Source organism: Aulonocara stuartgranti, assembly GCF_965226115.1.
Source record: "Aulonocara stuartgranti genome assembly, chromosome: 23".
NCBI lineage: Eukaryota > Metazoa > Chordata > Actinopteri > Cichliformes > Cichlidae > Aulonocara > Aulonocara stuartgranti.
The window spans coordinates 50,806,884-50,831,810 of record NC_138958.1 but is presented as its reverse complement, the minus strand read 5'-3'; the positions used below and the strand labels follow the sequence as shown (position 1 = coordinate 50,831,810).

Sequence of the window (24,927 nt, the reverse complement as noted above, 5' to 3'; positions counted from 1 at the left end):
AACAGTATGTTGGATGTGCCACGCAATGCTCAATTACATGGGTGGGAGCTAGTGCGTTAGCGCAGTTAGCTCGTTAATGTGTTGACGCCGTCCAGCCTCACGCACGGGGCGATCCGCGGTAGCTCGTTAACGGAGATTTGCCGTGTTGTGGCGTTAATGTCATTTCAGATTAACGCTGACAGCACTAGTGGGAACACAACGAATATGACTGCACATTTACTCCGACAGCATCCTAGTGCAAAGACAAGTGGAAGCAGACAAAAACAACCAGCACCATGCTACAAACTTTACCCGAGTCATTTAGACAGCCGTTAGCACAGGATTCTCCTTATGGGGACCTGATATGTTTAATATGCTGCTGAGAATATAGCCCAAAAGAAGCGTATAGTAGAGCTTTTATTTTGAAAGAGACATTTCTCTGTAATAAACTCTTTTCCAAAGATGAGTGATTCCTCCATCAGATAGTTATTTTTTTTATTACTTTGTTGTTTCAGCAACATTAAATTAAACTGTACTTTTGAGTTAAAATACATATTTATAATTTTAATAAATGACAAATTAAAAAAGCATGAACATTTTTTGTATCGAAAAAATATCGAATCGTGAATTTTGTGTATTGTTGCACCCATAGTAGATACAGTAGTTTTACTACTAGAACAAATATTAAAACAGAACATATCAGAATCTCTTGTTGTGCTTGGTGAAAAGTGATGAAATACACCGGAACATTCACAGCATTCAAAAAGTCAAAAGCCTTAATCAGCAGCTTTCATTTTGACCAAATATTGTATTTGTTATGACAAAGACCCTTTTTTTTGGGGGGGTTTGCTTAATTTAGATCTAAAATCTAAAGCAGAGTCACAGAGTTTTTATTGGATTTGTAGTAAATTGGCTTTGAAAACCACCTCCCCTCAACGTTAATTGGTTTGACTCCATCTGGACTGAGCTCTCCTTCCCACTTTGTGTTACTGTACCTTCACACCTCATATTTCACACTTGTGTCTTCTCCACACATTTATTTTTACTTGACACTGCAAACGGGAACAAGTTCATCTGTGATCGTTTCCCAAAAGGAACAGTTGCTCCGGTGATGGTAGCTTCTGGGTGCTTTTACCTATCCTGTCAGTCTTAAAAGAGATATAGTAGACGGTTAAACTGGTTATGTCATAATAAAGGTTAGAAGTGCCCTGTTTTTGATTTTATCTATCCTCTGATGACTGAAAATTGGATAATAAATAGAAAAATTATCCAAGGCTGCTGATTGGCAGGGTAAAATAAACCGAGCATTAGCCTTCATGGTCTGAGCCATGAAGGCTAATGAGGTGACATGCCGTTCCCTTCTGTCAGTATCCATTCACAAGTCCGTGACAGCGTACACAAAAGACCAAAAGACCTTTAGCCAGTCAGACACGGCTCCCAAATTGGAGCTAATTGCTTTTTGGCCACAACGTCTTTGGGAAAATCAGAATGTGGCTTGTTCAAAAGCATCTCAGTAGGCGGGGGGAATTGTACACTAAATGAATAGCAGCATGTAACAGTTTGTCCACCTAACAGGTTTCGTAACAGAGCCGCTCGGTAGAAGGTGCTCCCCCGGCTGATCAGTGTGTAGAGCTCCCAGTTTAAGCTGAAAGTCTGCGTGACTGTAGCTCAGGTAACTCTCACTTCCTGCCGATTGATTCATCCAAAGCTGCCAGTTATCTGTTTAACATCAAGGAGGTTTGACAGGGGTGCTGCTCCTCAGCTGGTGTTGGCAAGAAACCAAAATATCCCATTTACCAGAGGTGACAGAAGTGGAGGTTAGTGCTGCGGTGCAGTGATTTCCAACCAGGGCTGTGAGAACGTCAAGGGTTCACAGGGGGAACATGGAAAGATTAGTTTAATTATCGTGGTTAGCTAAAGAATTGAGCGAACCCGAAGAAGTTTGAGCAGAAAGTTGGCCACAAAGCTTTCTTCATTAAGGTATTTATGCGCTTACGATAACAGAGTTCAAATTGGATTTCAAAAAAAGAATTTGGTCTCTTTTCAATCTTCTTTCAGCATCTGAGCCCAACCTGAAGCTGCGCTCCCGGCTGAAGCAGAAGGTAAGCGAGCGTAGGAGCAGTCCGCTGCTGCGTCGCCGAGACAGTCCCATCACCAGCGCCAAGAAACGCTCGCTCGACATGGCAGGTAAGAGGCAAGCAAACGGCTCGCTCAGAGTTTCATTCCACACTGCTGCTGGTTTCTTGTGTGTTTGATTTGTGTGTCTGCGCGCGTTTCAGACTCTGCATGTAGCAGCGCACCCGGCTCGGGCCCAAGCTCTCCAAATAACAGCTCCAACAACATCCCTAATGAGAACGGCATCACTGTGTCAGTCTCCAACAACACGGAGGTAACGCACACGCATACATTTGCTGTTATAGATGCCATTTATCTTTCTGTTGTTGTTCTTGTAATTTTAGCATAAAACTTATTAAGCCTGATCTCTGAAATTGTAGCCTGGCTCCTTTGTGCCAGCGATGTGCTGCAGGTTCTCTTATTAGCTTTAAAACATTGCAGCCTGGAGTACGTATGAAGGCTGTGATTGAGGGATGTTCGGATTATTGTTCTGTGGACAAGGAGGCAGGCTGAGGAGCTGGCAAGATGCTATTTGTGGCAGCCATTAGGGGCACTCAGGCAGTGTGGAGGAGGCTTCTGTCCGTGACAGTTTTACATCAGCAGTGAGGGTGCAAATGTAGATCTTTCCCCGTGTGTGGACTTTTTCTTCTGTGTGCTGTTTGGTTTTTTTTGTTATCTGTGTGCAGGAGGTTTTTTCCCTTGATGCAAACACAGATAAATCATTTAAATGTGTTTTCCAGGCATCTTTGGCCCAGAGGCTGTGCAGCGGTGCTGATCGTGGCTCCGTTAGCCAGCTGTCCCTCTACACTTCCCCATCTTTACCCAACATCACCCTGGGGCTGCCAGCCACTGCCACGGCCACTGCTGCTTCTAATGTAAGGAGGAAACTTGACTGAACAGCTTGCAGACTGTGCATCTCTCTAACTGTGAATTTGTTTTGTTTAGAGTGCACTGTCTCCAACTATCTATTCAAATATGCTTGCACGCTCTTTTCCAGGTGACCTCAGCCCAACAGGATGGAGGCCTGCAGCCAGCCCTCTCCCTCAGCCCTCCATTCCTCTCCGGTGGCCACTTGACCCCCTACTTGGCCGAGGCTGGAGCAGGAACAGGCGGGCACGGTGCACACAGTCCCCTGCTCCAACATATGGTGCTCATGGAGCAGAGTCCAGCGCAGAGCCCCCTGGTGACAGGTAGGGGAAACAATTCAGCTTTTATTAAATACCTTAAAGCATAGACTATATATACATGAAAGATGGCGATAGCCACTGGTTTCCAAATTAGCTATTTTTTGCAATCACTATAGTGATCTGAAGGCCGACATGACCGCATCTGGATGAGAGGGTAGACCTCGGGTGTTACCTGAACCCTGGGGACAGCAAGCTGCCCCCGTTAGATAAACAGGCTTAAAACAACATATACTTAGAGGAGAAAACAGCTGCTTCCCTGGAGTGTCCTTTAAATAAAACTGAACATTGAACAAGAGTTAGTTAGTTATCACCCAACTGAGCTCATATCTTGAAGGTTCAAACTCATCTTGGTTTTTGGGGGATAGACAAGAGGGTGTTGGTATTTACTGATGCTACCAAGGAGCATCCATAGACGCAGATACCTGCTAATGAGCGATAATGTGTAACTAAACATGCCACTGACATGTGGCACAATCAGCCATGTAATTTTGTGTTGCTTTTTGATTCATTAGTGACGGAGTCCATGTGCCTTACTGTTTTCAGAGGAATGTTTTTTTTGTTTAAGTTATTTAACACTGAACCATGAAACATTCAAGCATGTGTCTGCACAGACAAGTTAGCAAAGAGCAAGTTTTTAATTATATCTTTAAGGACTTTGAAAGTAGCAGCATGATTAGCTAAATATATAAAATTGTTTTGTTTTTTGCACCAACAAGTTAATTCCAAAGAGACATTAGCTGAAAACTTGGTGTCTTAGCGTGTTGTGCAGTGGGTCATAAAAAATTTGAGGAACCCGGACAGAGGTCGTCTAGGATGGATGTCAAAGAGCTGTTCTTAAGTAAGGGAAACACTGTCAGCATCAATGTTCCCTCTAAGCTGCTGCCACGTCTCTGTGCACAGAAAATCTGCGTTGCGCACAAAAAAAATCTAACCTGAATTGAAATTAAAATAAATACGTTAACAATTCTGTTTTACAGTCTTAGTCAGTGACTGGCTGCTCCTGTATGGGATCAGAACGATGCCACCTTATCCCACAGTCCAGCCAATGATGCGATTCATTATTCGTTTAGCACAAATCTTGTGTAGTTAGTGTGTAGTTAGCGTGTAGTTAGCGTGTAGTTAGTGTGTAGTTAATGTGTAGTTAGCGTGTAGTTAGTGTGTAGTTAGTGTGTAGTTAGTGTGTAGTTAATGTGTAGTTAGTGTGTAGTTAGCGTGTAGTTAATGTGTAGTTAGTGTGTAGTTAGCGTGTAGTTAGTGTGTAGTGTAGTCAGTAGTGTTGTTGTGTGTCAGAACAATGAGGCGCCTGCTGAGTGTTACAGGTGTTACAGCAGTGACACATCTGCTGCTGTCAGGCCTGCAGGTATCAGGCTGTTGTTCTCCTTCATCTCATAGTGGACACAAATTATTTTTGGAGCAGCACAAATAATTTGTGTGGCATCAGATTTGATGCAGAACAGCTGATTGTTCTGTAAATAGTTTGAAATGTTTGTTTAAAAACACCTTGGCTGCATTTTTAGGTAAACAGCTGCAAAACTTTGTTTGCATAACTCAGTTACTTTTTGAAGAAGTAACTCTATAGTTACCGGTAATTGCCCAACATTGGGCATTATTTACTGTATTTGCAGACAGAGTTACAGACTCTCTCCCAGACCACAGACTCATCATACAAGTCAGAGCTTTATTAAAAAAAAAAAATATATATATATATATATATATATATATATATATATATATTTTTTTTTTTTTTTTTTTTTTTTTTTTTTACTTCCAATAGTGTTAACATGCTACAGGTCATGAACAAGATTATTTTTCTTTTCATTGTAAGTGGGCTAAAGCAGTTAATTAAAAGTAATCTAACATAAATGCTGTAATTAGATTATTTTAATAAACATGTAACTTGGATTGGATGCTGGCGTGACCACAGTGCACACGTCTGCTGCTGCTCACAGTGGTCCAAGGGACGCTCAGAGAGTTTGTGTTCGCTCAGACACATGAAACATTAGAGGTAGGGCAGGGTATCGTCACTCATTTCTAGAATCGATTCAATTCCGATTCACAAGGTCCCGAATCGATTCGATCCACGATTCGATTTAATTCGATTCGATTTGAATCTGGGAAATTTTGACAGTCAGAAATATTATAATTCAGATCAGCACATTTACATATTTTTGTATCTATAAAAAGGAAGCTGACACACGCAAGACTTTATCAAAGGTGTGAGCGTCACAGCAGAGGCCTTTGTGTCAAAGTAGCTGAAGATAAAACACAGAAAAACATGAAGGTTTTCCTGGCCTGGATTTTATAAAAATAATCTGCAGTAGAGCTGGGCGATAGAACGATAACGATATGTATCGCGATATAACTTTTACTCGATAGAGAAATTAAACTATCGCGATAGAGCTCGCCGCTCTTGTCCTCTTAAAAAAAAAAAAAAAAAAAAAGGTCAGCCAATCCAAATTAAGTAGCGCAGAGCCGAACCAATCACAGCCGCAGCGTCACGTCGCGTGACTTGTTACGTACAGCACAAGTGTCAAGCCGCACGTGTGTTTGTTTGGGAAGCAGCCAGCGGGTAATGGAGGAAATGAGTGTGCCGACTAGAGAAATCAACCGAGCGTGACCGAAGAGAAAACAGATGATGGTTGCAACGCCGGAGAGATTGTCGAACGGAAGAGCCATAGAAGTTCCGTAGTGTGAAGGTATTTCGGCTATTTCAAGTCTGACAAAAAACAGAGTAGCGTGCACTGTAAATGTGCCGAAAGCAAGTCTGGAAATACAATAAACTGGTGCATGCGTCACACTGTGCGCCACGTTATTGTTTCGGTGAAATGAATTTCTACAATACTGTTAATTCTACTCTCTGCAGTGGTTAAATGCTTACATATACACACAGTTACTGTCCCTCCACACTTACGACTCGGTTCTGCTTCTATGCCCCAGCTTTGTTTACTTTTTCCCACCGAGGCTTCTAGACTTCTGATTGGCCAACATTTCGGCACGGTTAGGAATCTAGCGCCACCTGCTGCTTTGGCATGTTCATAGCAGCGTTTTCCTTCATTTCTGCCTTTATGTGTGGACGGGATTATTTTTTAAAACGAAAACGGAAAATCTCCGTTTTCAAAAATACCCGTGTACGTGTGGACGTAGCCTCAGTCTCTGACTGGAAGCGCTAATTCGTCATTCGGCTTTTGTCAGACTAAAGTAACTGTTAAAACTGTTTGAAAAGCTCAGCTATACAACAAGGAGAGATTGAGAATTTCCTTTTAGTTCTCAGTTTATTTGATATTGACAAAAGTTAGTCAGTTTTGTCTGTTCTTCTGTAAAACAAACTAAGATTTATTTTTAGAATTAATATTTTGTTTCTAAGTTGAATTGACAATTTAGTCTGTTTCGTTTGTTCTATTTTGAAACTTAAACGCTTTAGCGGCTGCCTTTTGTGTAGTTTGCAATATTTGCCTTTATTTATCTGAAAAAGTCTCATGTTCCTTAAGTACATCTACCCTGTTGAACTTATTATGGGAAATAAATATTTAAATAAAAACAAGCTGCTGATTATTTCACATTTTACTTGTGAGCAACGGCACATTTAAATCTTACAAATATAGTTATTTGGCTGATATCGTGATAGATATCGTTATCGCCTGAAATGAAAAAAACATATCGTGATATGAAAAAATCTTATATCGCCCAGCTCTAATCTGCAGTACATCAAAAAACGAAAGAAAACCATTAATCAACACATGAACATCACCTCTGAAGTTACAGCGGTTTTATTAGAGACACAGCGTTTTGCATTTTGCATAATTTTAAAAAGTTTAAATTTGTTCAGTATTGAACAGCAGAAATTAGGTTTTTTTTTTCGGAAGTATATAAAACGAAAAAAAAACGTTGGCCGACAGTGCTGTAAACTTGTGCGTAACAAGAAAGCGAATAACGAAGAAAACAGATTTTTAGACGGGAAACTGTTCTTGAAGTACAGAGAGAGAGAGAGAGCTGTGCATCGTGGTCGAAGCAAAACCGTAAAAGTCAGAGTGAATTCATGACGATGTTTATGTGAAGTGTAGTTTGGATCTTCTTTTGCTGCTGGTTCAGTCAGTATTGTTTGGAGAGAGATAAAACTAACAGCTTCAGAATCAGCGCAAAAAGGGCGTGAACACAAAGCGCGGACCCATCGACAGATCAGAGTCAGCGAGCTGTCGGCTTTCATCCCCGACTGTGAGAAAGGCGACATCTCACTGATTCTGATCCGCGGGTCGCGCTGTGTGTTTAAGTCTTTGTGCAGAATCCGTGTACCTGCTCTCATTTACTGTCTTAGCTGTTTGGTAAGACTAATCCGAAGAAGAGCTTTGAATGTCCTTCAGGAAGCCTGGAGAACTGTCCCTGAAGACTGCTTAAAGAAATTACCGAAAGCTCCCTAAGAGAGTCCAGGCTGTGTTGAAGAATAAAGTTGGGCCATACCAAATATTGACTTTCAGGCTTGTTAGAATTGTACAAACTCTGTTTTTACGCCTTTTTTTTGTATTTCCATTTATTTTCCGTTTTCCTAGCAAAATATAAAGAAATGAATGACAGCTGAAGACTTTTCCACAGTGCTGTATAACAGTTCAACCTGTGTAGTTGTCACAGATGCTAAAATTGGCTGTAGATATCCAAAATATCTGTAAAGATGTTATTTTTGCTCTAAAGTTGGACATTTTAATAGTGCAGTTAATGGAGAATTTTTAGAGTTAGAGTTTTAGAGTTAACACTTTTAGAGTTGGTCTCAAGTGGCCATTAGAGGAACTGCAGTTTTTGGTACTTACTGCTTCGTTTTACAGCCTCAGCTTGATTAAATGTTAAATAAATAGCAGCAGTAGCTGAGAAAAAGCAACAAAAGAATCAAATGCAACGTAAACGAAAAGTAAAAATATTCATTTTTGCTCCTGCAGCCATCTGGTTTCACACGCACACATATGCACACACACATGCATACACACACATGCACGCACGCACACACATGCACGCACACACACGCATGGACGTGCAGAAAAATAAAACCATCATCGCTGTGTGCCCCCTCACACTGACAGACGTCCATTCATTAGCTCGACCTAATGAGCTCCTTTCATATGTCAGCATATGCTGTCTGAGTATGACATGGGTCCATTGTGTGCCCTTTCTCATCGGCTCATTCACTCACTACCACACTGCGTCTATTTTCAGTGGGGCATTAGCAGTGAATGAGCAGTGACGCAGATACAGACGCACGTATGAGAATGCGTGTATTCTTGTCCAAAAACGTACAGACAAGGATGTATCAATGCCCACGCACAGGCCAAGAGCTGGAGAGTGTGAATCGTTACGTGCAGCAACAAGCTACTTATCAGAAAGACGCACTTTTAACCATGAAAACTTAACACTAACTCTTGTGTTTCATGTCAGCTCCTCCCCGGCTCCTTCTCTTTAAGTTATCGGTTTGAAAGCACAGCGATGTGGTGCCTCTGAGGCTCCGCGTCTGCTTTCTTACTTTTTCTCAGTGCTGCGACACTCCGCAAGCTGATCTGAGCTGCTGAGATGATCTCGTGTCACTACAATGGGAGATTCACAGTATTGCAGCACAGATGGTTGTTTTTATTCGGTTCGCAAATACATCTGCTAACTAATCCGAGGTCCAACGACAACATTAGGAACACATCATATTTATCTAGAATATGAGCGCTCTCATCAGTGCGGTTTATACCAAGAGTTCGGGATTTTCCTCAGGTGTTTTCGCTCCAGTCTGGGAAGTCTTAACCGAGACTCCTGTGAGCTGTAATCGAAGCCAGCTGGACTTTACCTGCTTCCCCGCCCCTCTGCTTAGACGTGAACCTGTTCGTGATTCGATTGTTCAGATTCTCGCTTCTGATTTTTAATTTGGAAAAACAGGGTCGCCACTCTGGAAATGCTGTCATATTTCCCCTGAGCTAACCGCCAGAATAGACTGCACACTCAAGTAACCATGAATCATTATGACACCTAGTCTAAATAGTCGCTCCGGTGCTCAGAGCCACTTTAAGACATGTCATTGACAAAACACTGCTTCAGCACATTTTCCTAAAAAGCTGCACGAAACTGAAGCGACGTTGTAAGATAATGCATCAAGCGCAGGGCCCGGATTGGCCTGAAACAATGCTGCTGCTGTTACTGAGAAATCAAGCGCCTTGCCAGACTACTTTGAAACAATGCTTTGGTATCTGCTCTGCCTTATGTAGTAACGTCTGCCTTGTTTGTGTCTTAGGTGTAAGCGGCCTGTCTATGTCGTCAGCAGCGTCCATGACCAAACTGCAGCGGCAACACCGGCCCCTGGGGAGGACCCAGTCGGCCCCGCTGCCCCAGGGGACCGCGGCCCAGGCTCATGCGCAGGCCCTGGCACTGCAGCAGCTGGTGGTCCAACAGCAGCACCAGCAGTTCCTGGAGAAGCACAAGCAGCAGTTCCAGCAGCAGCAGCTCCACCTAAACAAGGTATTCAATTTGGGTTTGAATTCAACTTGTGATTTGTTTTAAAGGCAGCTTGTCTCCGGGCGCGTTTGAATGCAAAGTGGTGCCGTTTTGTTGAATCATGCATCCATGTTGCTTTATAACATGTCGTCTCAGGCAGGGGGTTCGAGTGGCCAGAAATCTGATATCACGTTCACATAAACTGATAATTAATGGAGGCTATGAGTCTCAGAGGGCCAGCTCTGGAGCTGTAGTGTAGTAGTTTGCGTAGGCAGCACCGGGCTACACAGCCAATAATGTGTTAGCTTTGGCTGTGTGTGAAGTTGTTGACTTTCCTCTGCCCTCTCTTTCTCTCTCTGTAGTATTTTTGTTTGTGAGTAGGTGGAGGCAGGTATGGGTTAACATGTATAGCTGTGTGTGTCTGTGTGTGTGTGAATGCTTGCATCCACGTCTCTGCGACTGTGGCCGAGACAGTTGCCACGGGCTGCGAGGTAACCATGCGCTGCCATGGCAACCGCGCCGGAAGCCTCTGCCTTATATGGGCATGGAGGAAGAGAGCAGCTGCCGCTTTACCTATTCAAGAAGGGTACGTGCTGGAGGAGAGGTGGGTGGATGAAACAAGGGATTTCCTCTCCTCCTCCTCCACCTCCCCCGCACTGCTCTGCTCCATCTCACTCCCTTCATATGTTTCAGAGATCTCAAGTGGCAGATTTTTACACAAACACCTTTCTCAACAGCCTCTGGCACGCTAAGGACGGCTTTCTGCTTGTTTTTGCCAGGACAAAAAGAAGAAAGAAAATCTCTATTTTAGCATGTTATTCTGTCAAATTAATACAAGAGGGGATAAAAGAGCTGGTTTTGTTCCTTTAAATATCTACTGTGAATGTAGATATAGATAAGATTTACTATTTTTTTTTACATCTGACAAGTTGATCTAAACTCGAGTCCTTTTGGTTTCAAACTCTTATACTAGGAGATCTCTGACATGTAAAGGAAAAGGTCAGCAACAGGTTTTTGTGTCCCAGAGTTGGATGAGAAGGTTGATTACTGTTATGCGTGCAGCTTACAGCCGGCCCAGCTCTGTCCTGATGTAGCAAAACCTGCCTACCAGCACCTCTAAACATCACTGCTACCTCATTTTTAAAATGTGTGCAAATAGCTTTGTTTTTGAAAAGCTATGATCCAGATTAGTCTTTGCCTTCCTTGCATTCTGTCACCACGTCTTTTGCACTGTTCCTCTAAAATTTGTCCTCATCTACTTACGTGCATTAGGCACAACATCATTTTTTGACATGAACATTCATGAAATGTGTCATTTTTGTTAGGTTTGTGCATTTTTTAAGCATTACGAAAGTGTCAGCTTCAGCTCAATTACATCCTCACTTGAAGACCGGTGCTACGGTTAGGGTAACCAGATCCTAGCAAACCAAAGAGATTATTAATGTAGGGCACAGCCTTCAGTATTATGGTAGTGAAAAAGTTTGATTTAATGTATCGCTACTTTTTAAAATGACACACAGCAGTACGGTGGCTCTGAGAGGTCATACACACTGTAACTTAAAATATCAGCAAATAGAAAAATTGCGCAAAAGGACACTAAACACAGTGGATTTTGAATAAAATACAACAGAAGTAGAAAAAAAGCAAAATCACAGAAAAGTGTTTTTGGGCAGACAGTTTGACGAGCTAATAGCAAACATGTATCTCTAGTATTATGTTAAAATGGTTATCATTTCAGGTGTTTTCTTTATTAATGGATACAATAGAATGAATATATGATCAAGTTAGGTTTCCTGTTAGCCAAATTTAGGTTGCTCTTGTTGGTTTGCTAGTGAAAACCTTTAATAGCATTAGCTAACTACTTGGCTAACGCTAATGCTGAATGCATTTCATTAAATGTAACATTTTACATTTTAATTCTGTAATACAATTACATGGAAAATGCCATGTAGTCAAATTAGCTAAAGCCAGCATTTCAGCCATAAATATGTTTGAGTGTAGGTTGCCTTTAGCATGTGTCATTCCCTTTATTTAAATGACACTTTTTCAAAGCATACAAAGAGAATAAAAAAGATGCTTATGAGGGCTTAAACTACACTACTGATGCATTATTAACTATATGAACTGAGGGTGAGCTAAAAGGCCGAGTGATACAGTTTGACTCTCCCACACATTGTAAGTGTTCATATAACTGTAATCCATTCTTATTTTAAATAGAATTACACTCAGTGGTTCCTGCTTTTGCACTTTAGGTGACACTTCATATTTTTTCTCAAGCAACCGTTATGAACATGGCAGTACTGTAAAACAAACACCACATTTAAGATATTCAAACTTCTCTTTTAGCACCACATATTGAAGTATAACCATATACCTAAAAGTCATTATTGGCTTAAAGTTCATAAAGCCATCCTGCTAACACCAATTCAGTTACTTCACTTTAAAATGCACAAAATGTAAAGAGAATACATAAAAAACTGAAACGAGTCAGGAGGAAACAGGAACAAAAATCGGATCTTTTCAGTTTTGTGCAACACTGCAACAAAAGCAGGTATGCCCACACACGCTGTGCACTTAAGCACCCTGGAAAGAGGCTGGCTGAAACTCAAGAACTGCACTGGTTTAGCATTACAATCTAGCACCACGCTGGAAACAGCACAAACAGTCAATTCTATAGCCTCAAAGTTCATCTTACCTTAGATGTTCTTCTTCACTTTGTACTTTTTTGTGTGAGCATGCAGATTCCAACACGGCCTTCCCCCGGAGTGCATAGGTGTACAACTTCTTACAACTGTATCCAAAGTTCCTCTCGACTTGAGTTTCACACTTTATGAGTTGTGCAGAGCGCCGTAGTGTAGCTGGTTTACATATTTGGTGGTTTAACAAGCGAAAGATCCCGAGTTCATCCCAGGAGGAGACAGAAATCCCTTTGGGGTTATGTCAGGAAAGGCAATGGAAAACAAAAAAAATTAAAAACATGTAGCACCACCTGTTGTGGTGCAACCCGTTGTTAATAAGGAGCACACCGGCTCTGTTGGTCAGCCCAAAAAGGAAAAACTCTACAAAGGCACTTGTAACAGGAATTTCAGAAGAGAAAACATCCAACGGCAGCCATACTTGGTGTCTTTCTGCCTTGAAGAAAGGTTGCCCAGATTCTTCTAGCCACAGTTTCCTGCAAGTGTGGATCCGTTACATGGTATTCTTTATACAAGTCATCCATGTCCAACTTTCCCCTGATATATAGTACCTCAGCTGGATCAGAGAAATGGAAGAACCTAAATGTAAACATGCTTCTATTAGTTGCTGTCTGAGAAGCCATACCATTTTACAACAGACGTGCGCACAGTTTGTGTAGCTCGAACAAATAAAAGCAGCGTTTAATTTGGCTAAATAGCAGAATAATGCTAAAGATCAAACCACACACAAAAAGCAAGATGGCCTGGATCACGTATCAAAATTAGTTTAGTAAGAAACATAACTATAGTCAGAAGAAGGTTTTCTAGTGACGATATGGTTTTGGCTTGGGACGACCCCACACTCCTGTGCACATAGGTGGAAACCCTAAGACAGGAAGAGCAGGTATCTGTGAGAGAAGATGTCGTCATGTTTCTGAACTTCAGATAAAATATCTGTGTTAGCAAAAGCTTCAAAACTATCATGGTCCCAAGGTCTTGACACAGAGTTGGGGTTTTTTGTGGGGATTATCGCTCACAGTGTTTTGAGTTTGTCTCCTTGTTGGGTTTGTTGTGTTTGCACTCTTGGGTTTTCTCCTTCACTGTGTTCCTTAAAGGGAAGCCTCATTACCTTGTGTATTTATTGCCTTTTGTGGTGTCGTCCACCGTCTTCCTTCTTTTCTTTCTTCAGTAATCCGACATACAGGAGTGTTTGCATACATATACACAGAATAGTTTGAACTAGCGAGACCGTACCTACCTCTTGACAGTACCACGGTACTGCTTCTGGACGGGTGTTGAAACAGTGATGAAGTAGAGCCCAGAGGAGTAAACATTGTTTATCTGTCAAAATTTAGTAAGTAAAATAATAATATTTGATGGATGATTTCTTCTCTGATTGGCTCCAGTCAAACTTTTAGCTAATAAATCTGATTGTGATTGTGAGCTGCTAACCTCCGGATTACCTTTCATCTCACCGCACTGAACGTCTCAACAACTTTAAAGTTAAGGGAAATATTTTCATCCTAAGTTTGTTTATTAAAAAATGGCAATTTTATAAAAGTTACACATGCCATTTTCCCCCGTTTTCCTGTTATACCTGGGAGAGACCACTAGCCTCTGTAATGTAGGGGAGAAAGTGTCAGGTAAAATACGGACTACCGTATTCTACTAATTATGTAACTGATATGATAAAGAAATATATCTGTTTCGATAATATATGGTTTCAACATCGAACAGTTCTGGTGTCATTTGGCTCTTGAATGGGCACCAAGCTGTACATGAGTATACTGTATGCTCATTGGATAATCCAGCCCAGATAACAACATAGGCCAGTCAAGAACAAGTGTATGATTGCCTAACTCCAAAGTAAAAGATGTTAAAAACAACACAAAGGAGCAGCTGGAGCTGGATGTGGGTTGCAAAGTGGCTTGCAGTTGCAGCAGAGACTATAGACAAGCTAAAGCAACTTGAATACTGGGCCCTGTATATGAACACAGGTATTACCTGAGTGTAGATTTTGTGGTCTAACATTATGCTCATTTAATAATTAGTCACATATAAATGTAATCAGTTAATTACTGCTATAGACAAACAGCCAGTTTACCAGTGTAAATTTATTTATTTATTTATTAACCTTTATTTAACCAGGAAGTGTCAGATTAGTGTCAGATTAGCACCAAGTTTAATAAAAACAGAACGTTTCCTGTCTTTTATCTTTATGTCTGCTTTAACTTGGCTGCTTGGACGTGAAAAATGGGGGTAAAGAAACGTCTGTTTGGATGCAAAGAAGACGAGAACAGTAACACGGAGGAAGAGGAGGAGGAGGAGGAGGTTGAAAGGGAGTTGGTGAATGCTCTGACGTCAAGGCTGTCCCCTGGCACTGAGCCAAGGGGACCCAGAGGCTCGCAGCTCTGGGAGCGCACAGACACATACACACACACACACGCGCACGCACACACACACACGCACGCACGCACACACACGCACGCGCACGCACACACACACACGCACGCACGCACACACACACACACGCACACACACACAACTACACACACCTGTAAATGTAGCTCACTCTTGAGACTTCCAGCAAACACTTCTTTCTCTCAGCCTTCATATCGTAAACTCTGTGGAGGCGAGTACTCTCGGGCCCTTTTAGCGGTTCGTGTCAGTAAAAGTGAATGAAGAGACAACTGAGTCACCGCTCGGTTAACGGGGGGCCCAGAATGAGTCGACTGTAAAGAGACGCGACGGGGAGCGGGGAATGTCTCTGTTCTGCGAGACACATTTTGCCCCGGAGTACAGTCGGGAGAGCGGCTACTCACATTCAATTAGAAAGGATAGGTTTGAAATGAGCAAGACACCAATCTGGCTGAGTAATCCAAATTAAGCTTGTTAAAAGAAGAATGCTCGAGAGGAAAGAGCGCTCTGCCAGGAATTTGTTTCAGAGGAGAGCGTACCCGTTTGCCTTGAATGCAGCCTCACACGTTGGATTTGTCGCATCCCGCTGTTCGATTGTGAAATAAATTTCACGTCGCGGCATCATCGCCCTCACTCCCCTCTCTGTGTCTCCCTCTCTCTCTCTGCCTGCGCCGTGTCCCGCAGATGATGGCCAAGCCCAGCGAGTCGCCCGTGGGCCGTCAGCACCAGAGCCACCCCGAGGAGACAGAGGAGGAGCTGAGGGAGCACCAGGACGGAGGAGGCCTGCCGCACGGGGTCACCATCAAGCAGGAGCCCCCCGACCCCCAGGAGCTGCAGGAGGAGGTGCTGCAGCAGCAGCACAGGGAGAGGGAGAGGCAGGCTGAGCAGGAGCTCCTCTTCAGACAGGTAAAAGATGAGGAGTTAACTTTTAGAGCACCTGATTGGCTTAGATAGGTTGTAGGTGTTCCTGGGGAAGTCCTGGAGTGTGGCGGGGGGTGGTTTGAAAGAAATGGCACAGCGTTCATGAGATTAAGAAGCAAAAGGGACGATCAAAGCCAGATTATTTCTTTTGGCTGCCACCTTTTGGCCACAAGTTGCGCTTGCAGTAAAAAAAAGCATCAAAGAGTTTTATTATCTAAACATTTTCCAGAATTCCCATCCTTTATTTTTCACTTTTGTGCGTGCGAGCAGCAGGCCCTGCTGTTGGAGCAGCAGCGGATTCACCAACTGAGAAACTACCAGGCCTCCATGGAAGCTGCCGGCCTCTCTATCTCCTTCCCGGGACACCGCCCCCTGTCCAGGGCCCAGTCATCTCCGGCCTCCGCTTCCTCCTTCCCGATCAGCGTCCCCACGCCCGATCCTCCAGTCAAGCCTCGCTTTACCACAGGTCAGCATCGCCCTCCTCTCCTCCCACTGAAGCATCACGTACTGTGTGCGTGCTCGTTTGCTTACACGTTAACTCAAATCTACAATCGCCGTAAAGCAACCAGTAGGATTCATCGGCAGTTTAGCCGCCTCCCTGTGAGTTTAATTTCCATCTTAATGCACTCGGGACTGGAAAGAAAAAAAAATCACCCAGAAATCAGGTGAATTGGCCAGAAAACGTTGGGCTAGTTCCAGCCTCCATCTGGTAGCAGAAATAGACGAGCTGGATCAGTGAATCTTGCCAAAATCTTTGTCTCTCCCACTCTGTTGTTTCACTCGTTGAGGAGAAACCTCTTTTTTTTTTTTTTTAAATCTCCTCCCAGCCGCTTCAGCGTGTCTTTTAGGAAGCGCACTTTTGTGACAGTTCTTGCATGCGAGCACCACAGCTGAAGATATTTTTAGTTTGGCCTACTTTGCTCCGATTCAGTTCCAAACTACAGAAAAATGTGCGGGAAAAGCACAGCTCAACAGCGAATATCAAACAAGGATCTGATGCCTCAGCTTTTCAAAATAAAAGAGTAAGGCGTTCATCTAGACCGCTATTGTGTAGATTAACAAAAATGAAGGTGGTATTTCACAATCAGTGTGTACGAGCATTTGAACGAGTGTAGTGAATGTTTCCATGTGTTTCCAAGGCCTCGTGTATGACTCCCTGATGCAGAAGCATCAGTGCATGTGCGGCAACACCAACAGCCACCCGGAGCATGCGGGACGCATTCAGAGCATCTGGTCCCGACTGCAAGAGACTGGACTCAGAGCTCAGTGTGAGGTAGGCTTGCAAAAAATGTAGATATCCAGCATCCACCAGCCGTCGCACAAAGTAGTGAACCGCTTATGTGAGCTGAATCCATCTGTGTGTCTGTCTGTGTGTAGTGCATCCGTGGGAGGAAGGCCACTCTGGAAGAGCTGCAGACAGTTCACTCTGAAGCCCACGTCCTGCTGTATGGAACCAACCCACTCCGACAGAAACTTGATTGTAAGCCTTTATACACACACACACACACACACACACACACACACACACACACACACTCTCTCACACTCAGCTGCTGATAATGTCAAATTGAATCTTTGTTTCCTGCGACAGGTTCAATCACTCCTATGTTTGTTCGGCTCCCGTGTGGAGGGGTGGGGGTAAGTAATGCTTGTTTGCTTTGTTTAAAAGGGGCTAAAACAGCTCACACTTCCTGCACTATTCAACATCGGTTTCCAAGCCAGTTTATCAACATGAGACTCGGTTTTCTGGTCTTAGGTGGACAGCGACACCATTTGGAACGAGGTCCACTCCTCCAGCGCGGCTCGCCTCGCCGTCGGCTCGGTGGTAGAGCTTGTTTTTAAAGTTGCTACTGGAGAGCTAAAGGTAACCTTGATTACACCTGTCTGGTGCTTCTTGCTCTGTTTCCCACTGCGATGCAGCAAAGTTAATGTGTTTTATGTGCTGCAGTTCTGCCACAGTCTTTGAAACTTCAGAGTGAAGCCCAAAGTTGCCACTTAAAATTTAAGATACCCCCTTTCATTCGTTCTGCATCACCCAGCCAGAGCAGGCTGAGCTTGGTATTTCCAATGTCCTTTTCTTCAGCTTTTTCCAGTTCCACTTGGGAGATACCACAATGCTCAAAGGCCAAATGAGATATATATAACCCCCCCAGTGACTTCAGGATCTGCCCCGGGGTCTCCTCCCAGCTGGGGGTACCCAGAAAGCTTCTGAAGGGAGGCACCTGGAGACATTTTAATGAGACACCTGCAACACCTCAGTGGGCTCTTGATGAGAAGGAGCAGGGTCTCTACTCAGAGCTTCTTCTTCTTCTTCTTCTGGATGTCTTGGCAACCACATGCTGCTACTGAAACATGTGGTTGAAGTAGCAGCATGTGTCTGTTGCTGTCGCTAGGTGAAGTCCAAAACATCTTTGTGATTGCTTTGGTCACTAAAAGATTGTGCCAATCTCTTGAAGTTTGTCAGCTTGTCTCCAATCATTCACAAACTGGTGAGTCAGCAGTAGTGAAACTTTAATCAGTGCAGTTCACACTGAAAATCATTTGCCTTCAAAGTAAACGCGTCTCTGCTACCACCAACATGCTTCAATAGGTACAACTCCCCATGCACAGTTGGCCAGTGGTTGCAGACAACTCGGTGTCTACCTGAGAGCATCACTCACAAGTTTAAGCAAGAAGTTTCTAGAAAAAATAGAGCACGCAGCTTAATTCGTATTGGCTGCTTCACCTTTATCAATAACTGCAGAGTAGTTTACCTGCAGTCCCCATGTTTCACAGCTCACTGAGCTCAGCTCAGTTTTGTTTATATACCACCAAATCACAGCAACGGCCACCTTGAGGCGCTTTATATTATAAGGACTCTACAATAATTGCAGAAATGTCCTATGAACAAGTACTTGGCAACAGTGGGAAGGAAAAACTCCCTTTTTAAAAGGAAGAAGCCTCTGGCAGAGATTCTGTGGAAGAGAACCAGGATTAATAATAACTCCTGATTAAGCGCTCAGTGCATCGTGGGAAGCCCCAAACACAAACGGCCATCATTGCTTGTTTTAACCCAAAACTTGTTGCAGCCTTATTGCAGTTATTAAACCCTCCGTTCGCTTTGTATTGCTGTGATTTAATGTTTGTCACACTCTCAGCGTTTCATTTGATTCGTGTGTAATAGTTTCCCACTTAAAGGCTAAGTTATGATGTTTTTTAATGGTGGTTAGGATCACAGAGGAAACAGTGATCAGTGCTAACAGACTCCTGTCGCTCCTGCCTCTTCTTTTTCCAGAATGGTTTCGCTGTGGTCCGCCCTCCTGGACACCATGCGGAGGAAAGCACTCCCATGTAAGGCCAAAGCCGTCACCACACTGACTTGGAGACACTTAATCTGCACGTATACAAAAGCCAGAGCTGGAACGGGCTCGTCTGGAATAGAAATTACATAAACCATTGAGTTTATTTGCACATAAAATCCTGAGAGCCTTTATTCTGCCAGCTTTCTCGGGCCCTGCTTTATTTATTTTCCATATTCTCCTCAAAAAGTCTTTAAATTGTCCCATTACAAAAATGAAAATGGAGCTCTGGCAAAGATATTCATAACAAACAGGAGCTCTTGCCCTCCGTCTGCTGCTGTTTCAGGGGTTTCTGCTACTTCAACTCTGTGGCCATCGCAGCCAAACTGCTGCAGCAGAGACTGAATGTCAACAAGATCCTCATTGTGGACTGGGTGAGTCACATGATCCTCTGTCATGTGACGCTAATCAGAAGATGCAGATTTTTCTTTTCTTAAGACCAGTTAGATTTATTTTCTTCTTCTACTCTCAGGATGTTCATCATGGCAACGGCACCCAGCAAGCCTTCTACGATGACCCCAACGTCCTTTACATCTCTGTTCATCGCTACGACGACGGCAACTTCTTCCCTGGAAGCGGAGCACCTGATGAGGTGAGTGTGTGACCTGTTTTACTTTTTAGTGGCCACTTCATTAGGCACACCTGTGCAGCTGCTTGTTAATGATATGTAACCAGCCAATCACATGGCAGCAGCTCGTGCATTCAGGCATGTGGACATGGTCAAAACAACCTGCTGAAGTTCAAAGTCAGATCAGAATGGGTGATTTAAGTGACTTTGAACGTGGCTGGACTCCTGATCTGCTGGGATTTTGCAGCCACGTGATTGGCTGATTAGATAGTTGCCTCAATAAACAGTTGACCTGGTGGCCAGGGTACGCATATTAAATATGGCCAGCTTCACATAACAAGATAAAATTGTGTATAATTTAGCCCTGTCAGCTTCACGCTGTGTTTTATGGCTCAGTGTGATGAAGAAAAGTTGCCTTAAAGGGAGACGAGCTAAAACGAGTTGTTCCACACAGCGATTGAACTGAGGAGTATAAAATAAATAAAGATCATTTTAAACATGAACTCGAGTCCAAGAATAAAAACCGTGGAGCTGCAAAGGATAATGATAATTGGTCCACTTCAGCTTTTTGACAGTTTTTAGTTTGGTTGCCAGTTTTTTCAGTCCACACTTCTTGAAGCTGGTCGCACTCCAAGTTTATGTTATCTGTCGGCTCCGGGTGTATCTTGTTCGTTTCCAGTTGAACTCTCTCCAAGGATCACTTTATTAATGCTCTGTTCTAATCGTAGTTTTTTTTAAAGACATCTTGATCAAAAGGCAAGAAATAATCTGAAGTAGGGAGAAGCATCCTGTAATTACCCAAAAGAAGCTAAAAAGCTTAAAAAAAGGACATTTTCCTTTTTATTTGTGTCGTACACTCACTTGAAGTTTGTGCTCCTCTCCACAGGTGGGCAGTGGCCCTGGAGTCGGGTTCAACGTCAACGTTGCCTTCACCGGAGGTCTCGACCCGCCCATGGGAGATGCAGAATACCTGGCTGCCTTCAGGTACCAGATAAACCTTCAGCACATGTGAGGGGTCGGTTTAACTTTTGACGACAAACCTCGGAGTTAAGCGCCCTGCCTTTAAAGCCCTGCTCCCAAATAAAGTTTTCCCTTAAAGGGAGGGCGTATATAATGGCTTCCATTTGTTTGTTGGCCTTCAGACTTCACAACAATATGCGGGGCCTTGAGTGTTTGACTTTGATCGTCATTGTTAGCAAGTTCAAAATTGACCTTAAAAACTGTTCAAGAAACCATCTCGATTAATATTCATCATATGAAAGAGCGTGGAGAGAGCTCTGTGACAAACTTCTTACTGTTTCAGGCTCTGCTCTAAGCATGTGGGTAAAGATAAGAAAATACACAATGAAAGGTGAAATGGTCAGACGTCAGCGTGTTGTAATAAAAGCATCACAAAGTTTTCTTTCTGAGAGCTCCTGTTCCTTTGTCATGATACCAAATGTTTCTTCAGGTGGATGTTTCTGTTTGGACGGCCATAACTAATCACATGATACTTTCTTAATAGATGAAACTGGATGAAACAGATATATTCAGCTTTTTATCTCATGAAACAAATAAAAGTAACTGTGTGACGCTCATTAATAATCAGCTTTAATAATTTGTCGAACTTTAATGAAGCAACTGTTTGTCATGAAATCAATAATGATTGAAGCTTGCTTCTCCTTTGTGCGTCGCCTTTGTGCAGATGATGTTGAGATGTTGGCTGATGCACTGTTTAATCTTTGAACCCCGCCCTTCCACTCGCAGGTCAGTGGTGATGCCGATAGCCAGCGAGTTTGCTCCAGACATCGTGTTGGTCTCTTCTGGCTTCGACGCCGTCGAGGGACACCCTCCCCCGCTGGGCGGCTACACTCTGACATCCAAATGTGAGTGGGAGATTATCGGTAGTGTTTCTTATCTCGCGCTCCAGCCGCTCCACACGCGCGCACGCTGCTGACCGAGCTTTGAAGCCGAGTCTAACAGAGCGCTAAAATGTTAACGAACTTCAGCAGCTGTGGAAGGCATTCAGATACATTTAAGTGCATTCACCTCCTTCCTGTAAACTCTCTTCAGGTTTCGGTTATCTGACAAGGCAGCTGATGACCCTCGCCGGAGGCCGTGTGGTCCTGGCTCTAGAGGGAGGTCACGACCTCACCGCCATCTGTGATGCCTCCGAGGCCTGCGTGGCCGCCCTGCTCGGCCAGGAGGTAAGGAGGTCACTCTGAAAGCACGCAAGGCTGGAATCCTAATAAAAGGACGTCTCAAAGGGTCGACGTTAGAAACAAAGACCGGTCGAAGCAGGACTCGGACCACGCTCCTTTGTTCCTGCTCATCTTACACATGATAACTGACTGGAAGTGGACATGAGAAGAAATGGAGAAGTTAGTGATTAAGTAAACACATCTCGGCTCTGTATGTTCTCAAAACGTATGCAAGTTTTAGCTAATAAGAAGAAGTTTGGCTTAAAGGGGTGGAGCTAAAATAGCCAGTTTTAATAGTGTGAGTCGACTCCATTTTACTCTCCAGCCGTGAAGACTAAAGTCGTCACAAAACCGGGCATGCAGCGTGGACACACAACAATTCAGGTTAATTTTATTTATATAGCATCAAATCTCAACAGCAGATTGCCTCAAGGCACGTTTTGCTGTAAGGTAAAGAGCCTATAGTAATATGAGTAAGCGCTTTGGTGACAGTGGGGATGAAAAACATCCTTTTAACAGGAAGAAACCTCGAAAATAACCAGGCTCAAGGAGGGATGAGTGCGATGACTCAAGAAGAAAGTCACCTGGAACAGCGTTTCCCAACCACTGTACTGCGAGAAATGATCAGGTGTGCCGTGGAAGATTATCTGCTTCCACCTGATCAGTAATGACCGGCGTGAGTAACGGGCAGAACAATTACAGTCTCTTCCACTAGAGGGCAGTACAACTACCTGCTCTAATTAAATAGGTTGCCGAGTGCCAGTGAAACAGAAGACGAAGAAGAAATGACACAATAGTCATGCTGTGAGTGAGGCAGCGCAGTACGTAATAGCAATCGATAAATATTTGAAACGACAAAGTAGTCGTAGTGCCCGAGGGGGGAGTCGTAGAGCAGTGTTCAAAAGAAAGCAAAAAAGCTAACAGAGCCTGGTGCCCAGAGAAAAATGATCAATATGCTTTTTGTGAAATTTGTTTGGTGGTGTGCTGTGGGATTTTTCTCATGTGGAATATGTGGAATATGTGGAATATGTGGAACGGCTCCGAAAGGTCGGGAAACACTGACAGAACTTTCAAATGTCACCACAGGGTCAACAAGGATTCTGAGGCCGGGCAGCAATATTTTACTGGTTCATTTCTTTCTGGTTGTTTTCTTAAATAGTTATTGTTATTTATTAGATTTTTTTAGATATATTTATTGTATTTATATTATTTATTTATAAAATAGTCTTTATATTATTATTGTATTTATTTGTTGATCCACACTTAAACTCCGGGGCAGTCGATAGACGTCGCTGTCCTGGAGCGGCTGAGATTCATTAAAAAAGGCTGGCAGGTCATCCTGTTGAAGCTGTTGCACGCTCATGTTTGTGTTTTCTCTGTGTTTTTGTCCCATGCAGCTGGACCCACTGCCCAAGGCTGTCCTCGAGCAGAGGCCAAACCCCAACGCTGTTCGCTCTCTGGAGAAAGTCTTGGAGACTCACAGTGAGTTGACCGTTGCAGGAGCACCGACTCATAACACCGATACCCACAGGGACAGAGTTTATTAGAAACCTAATCTGTATCTGTAGCTTCATAAACAATCCAAAGGGTTTAGCCTTCATGGAAGTAGTACGTGAAAGGCAAGCTGAGTAACACTCAACATGTCATTTCTCTGTGACAAAATAAAGTCTGCAACATTTTTATTAGAGAATATCTATTTTTACTTTTTAAGATTCTCTCTGGTTCATTTTCGTGTGAGCTTCATATATTTAAGGTCAGCCCTCTTAATGCTTTACTTTTATTCACTTCCTCTGCGTTTGTTGTTTTTTCTCCCTCCTGTCTTTTATCTGCTCCGTCTTCTCAGGTAAGTACTGGCGCTCGGTGCAGCGCTACTCGCCGCGGCTGGGGCTTTCTTTGCTGGAAGCCAAACGGGGAGACTCGGAGGAGGCTGAGGCCGTCAGCGCCATGGCCTCTCTCTCTGTGGCCAACTCTAATGCCATGGAGCAAAGGTAAGGATCCAAAACCACAAGTAAACACAGTGTTAAGAGCAATAGTCTTGACTTAAGAGTAGTTATACACTTTATATAACCTTTAAACCCGGCAACAGTAAAGTCACTACTTTCTGTCGTTGACATCAAGTCTGCAGTCGGAGTAACGTGTTGTTAAATATATTTAATCCTGATGGAAACCTCCAATAAAACCTCCGAATAACTCAAAGATTCATTCGTTTACTGAACAACTTCTGCATATACTGATCAACTGCACGTATATTTTGTAAATATACTCCCTGGACTATATTTACAACTTTAAAGCCTTTAAAGAGATAACATAGATGAAATCATAGTGACTTTGTTTGTCTTTAGATAGGGTCAAAGGTCATTTATAAAGCAACCTAAACAAAGAGCCAACAAGAACATTTTCTACTTCTTGTACCGTAGTGGATCCACCTCACCCTGTCCCCCACATCCTCCTCCGTCACACCAACCAACATGTGCTCCTTTACTACATCCATGAATCTTCTCTGTTCTGAACATCTAAGCATCAACTCAGCTTCCTGTGTTTTTGTCAGGGGCATCATCTCCAAACCACAGCAGCCCTCACTAGCATCTTGTAAATCTGCCCTTTCACTCTTGCTAAGGTCTTAAATTAATGTCATTTAATATTTAAATAACTGACTTCAGGATGCTAAAATGGCTGAAATCATCTGCACAAAAGAAGAAAAAAAGTATATAAGGTGAAAGCAGAGAGGAACTTTTTCCTGATGCTACCCTTTGTTTGAATGGCTTGAAGGAGAGATTTAGATGCATGGGTGTAGATCTACCCGCTAACAAGTGCTGAGTAACGTCCTGTTAGTGCAATTACAAGAAGCAATGTGTGCTATTTGTCAGAAAATAGCATTAAATGTGATCCAAAAGGCACAAACACAGTCCAGAGGTCCAGTTTACGAAGTTAAATTAGCTGACGTACCATGCAGCGAACAGCCGCCACATCGACCACTTCAGGTCAGAGACGCGATCAATCATGCAAACTTTAAAGGCCTTTACACACCAGATGTGTAAAGTTTATGACCTATTTTTAATGTAGCCGTACACACCAAACACACACTCAGCTCAA

At 43.2% G+C, this 24,927-nt stretch overlaps 1 protein-coding gene across 3 annotated transcripts in view; it reads left to right on the top strand.

Moving 5' to 3' along the window:
• Positions 1–24,927, top strand: part of LOC309701486 (histone deacetylase 4-like) — an 85,072-nt gene that overhangs the window by 54,610 nt on the left and 5,535 nt on the right. For all 3 annotated transcript variants that reach the window (XM_082525724.1, XM_082525722.1, XM_082525723.1), the window contains 19 exons: positions 2,038–2,166; positions 2,259–2,368; positions 2,835–2,969; positions 3,092–3,284; positions 9,535–9,758; positions 15,512–15,733; positions 16,019–16,214; positions 16,888–17,021; positions 17,126–17,228; positions 17,340–17,386; positions 17,505–17,612; positions 19,023–19,078; positions 19,373–19,460; positions 19,559–19,678; positions 20,541–20,638; positions 21,401–21,519; positions 21,707–21,840; positions 23,232–23,316; positions 23,678–23,822. In XM_082525724.1, the coding sequence (XP_082381850.1) occupies positions 2,038–2,166; positions 2,259–2,368; positions 2,835–2,969; positions 3,092–3,284; positions 9,535–9,758; positions 15,512–15,733; positions 16,019–16,214; positions 16,888–17,021; positions 17,126–17,228; positions 17,340–17,386; positions 17,505–17,612; positions 19,023–19,078; positions 19,373–19,460; positions 19,559–19,678; positions 20,541–20,638; positions 21,401–21,519; positions 21,707–21,840; positions 23,232–23,316; positions 23,678–23,822 (2,446 nt within the window). The remainder of the gene's footprint in view (positions 1–2,037; positions 2,167–2,258; positions 2,369–2,834; positions 2,970–3,091; positions 3,285–9,534; positions 9,759–15,511; positions 15,734–16,018; positions 16,215–16,887; positions 17,022–17,125; positions 17,229–17,339; positions 17,387–17,504; positions 17,613–19,022; positions 19,079–19,372; positions 19,461–19,558; positions 19,679–20,540; positions 20,639–21,400; positions 21,520–21,706; positions 21,841–23,231; positions 23,317–23,677; positions 23,823–24,927) is intronic.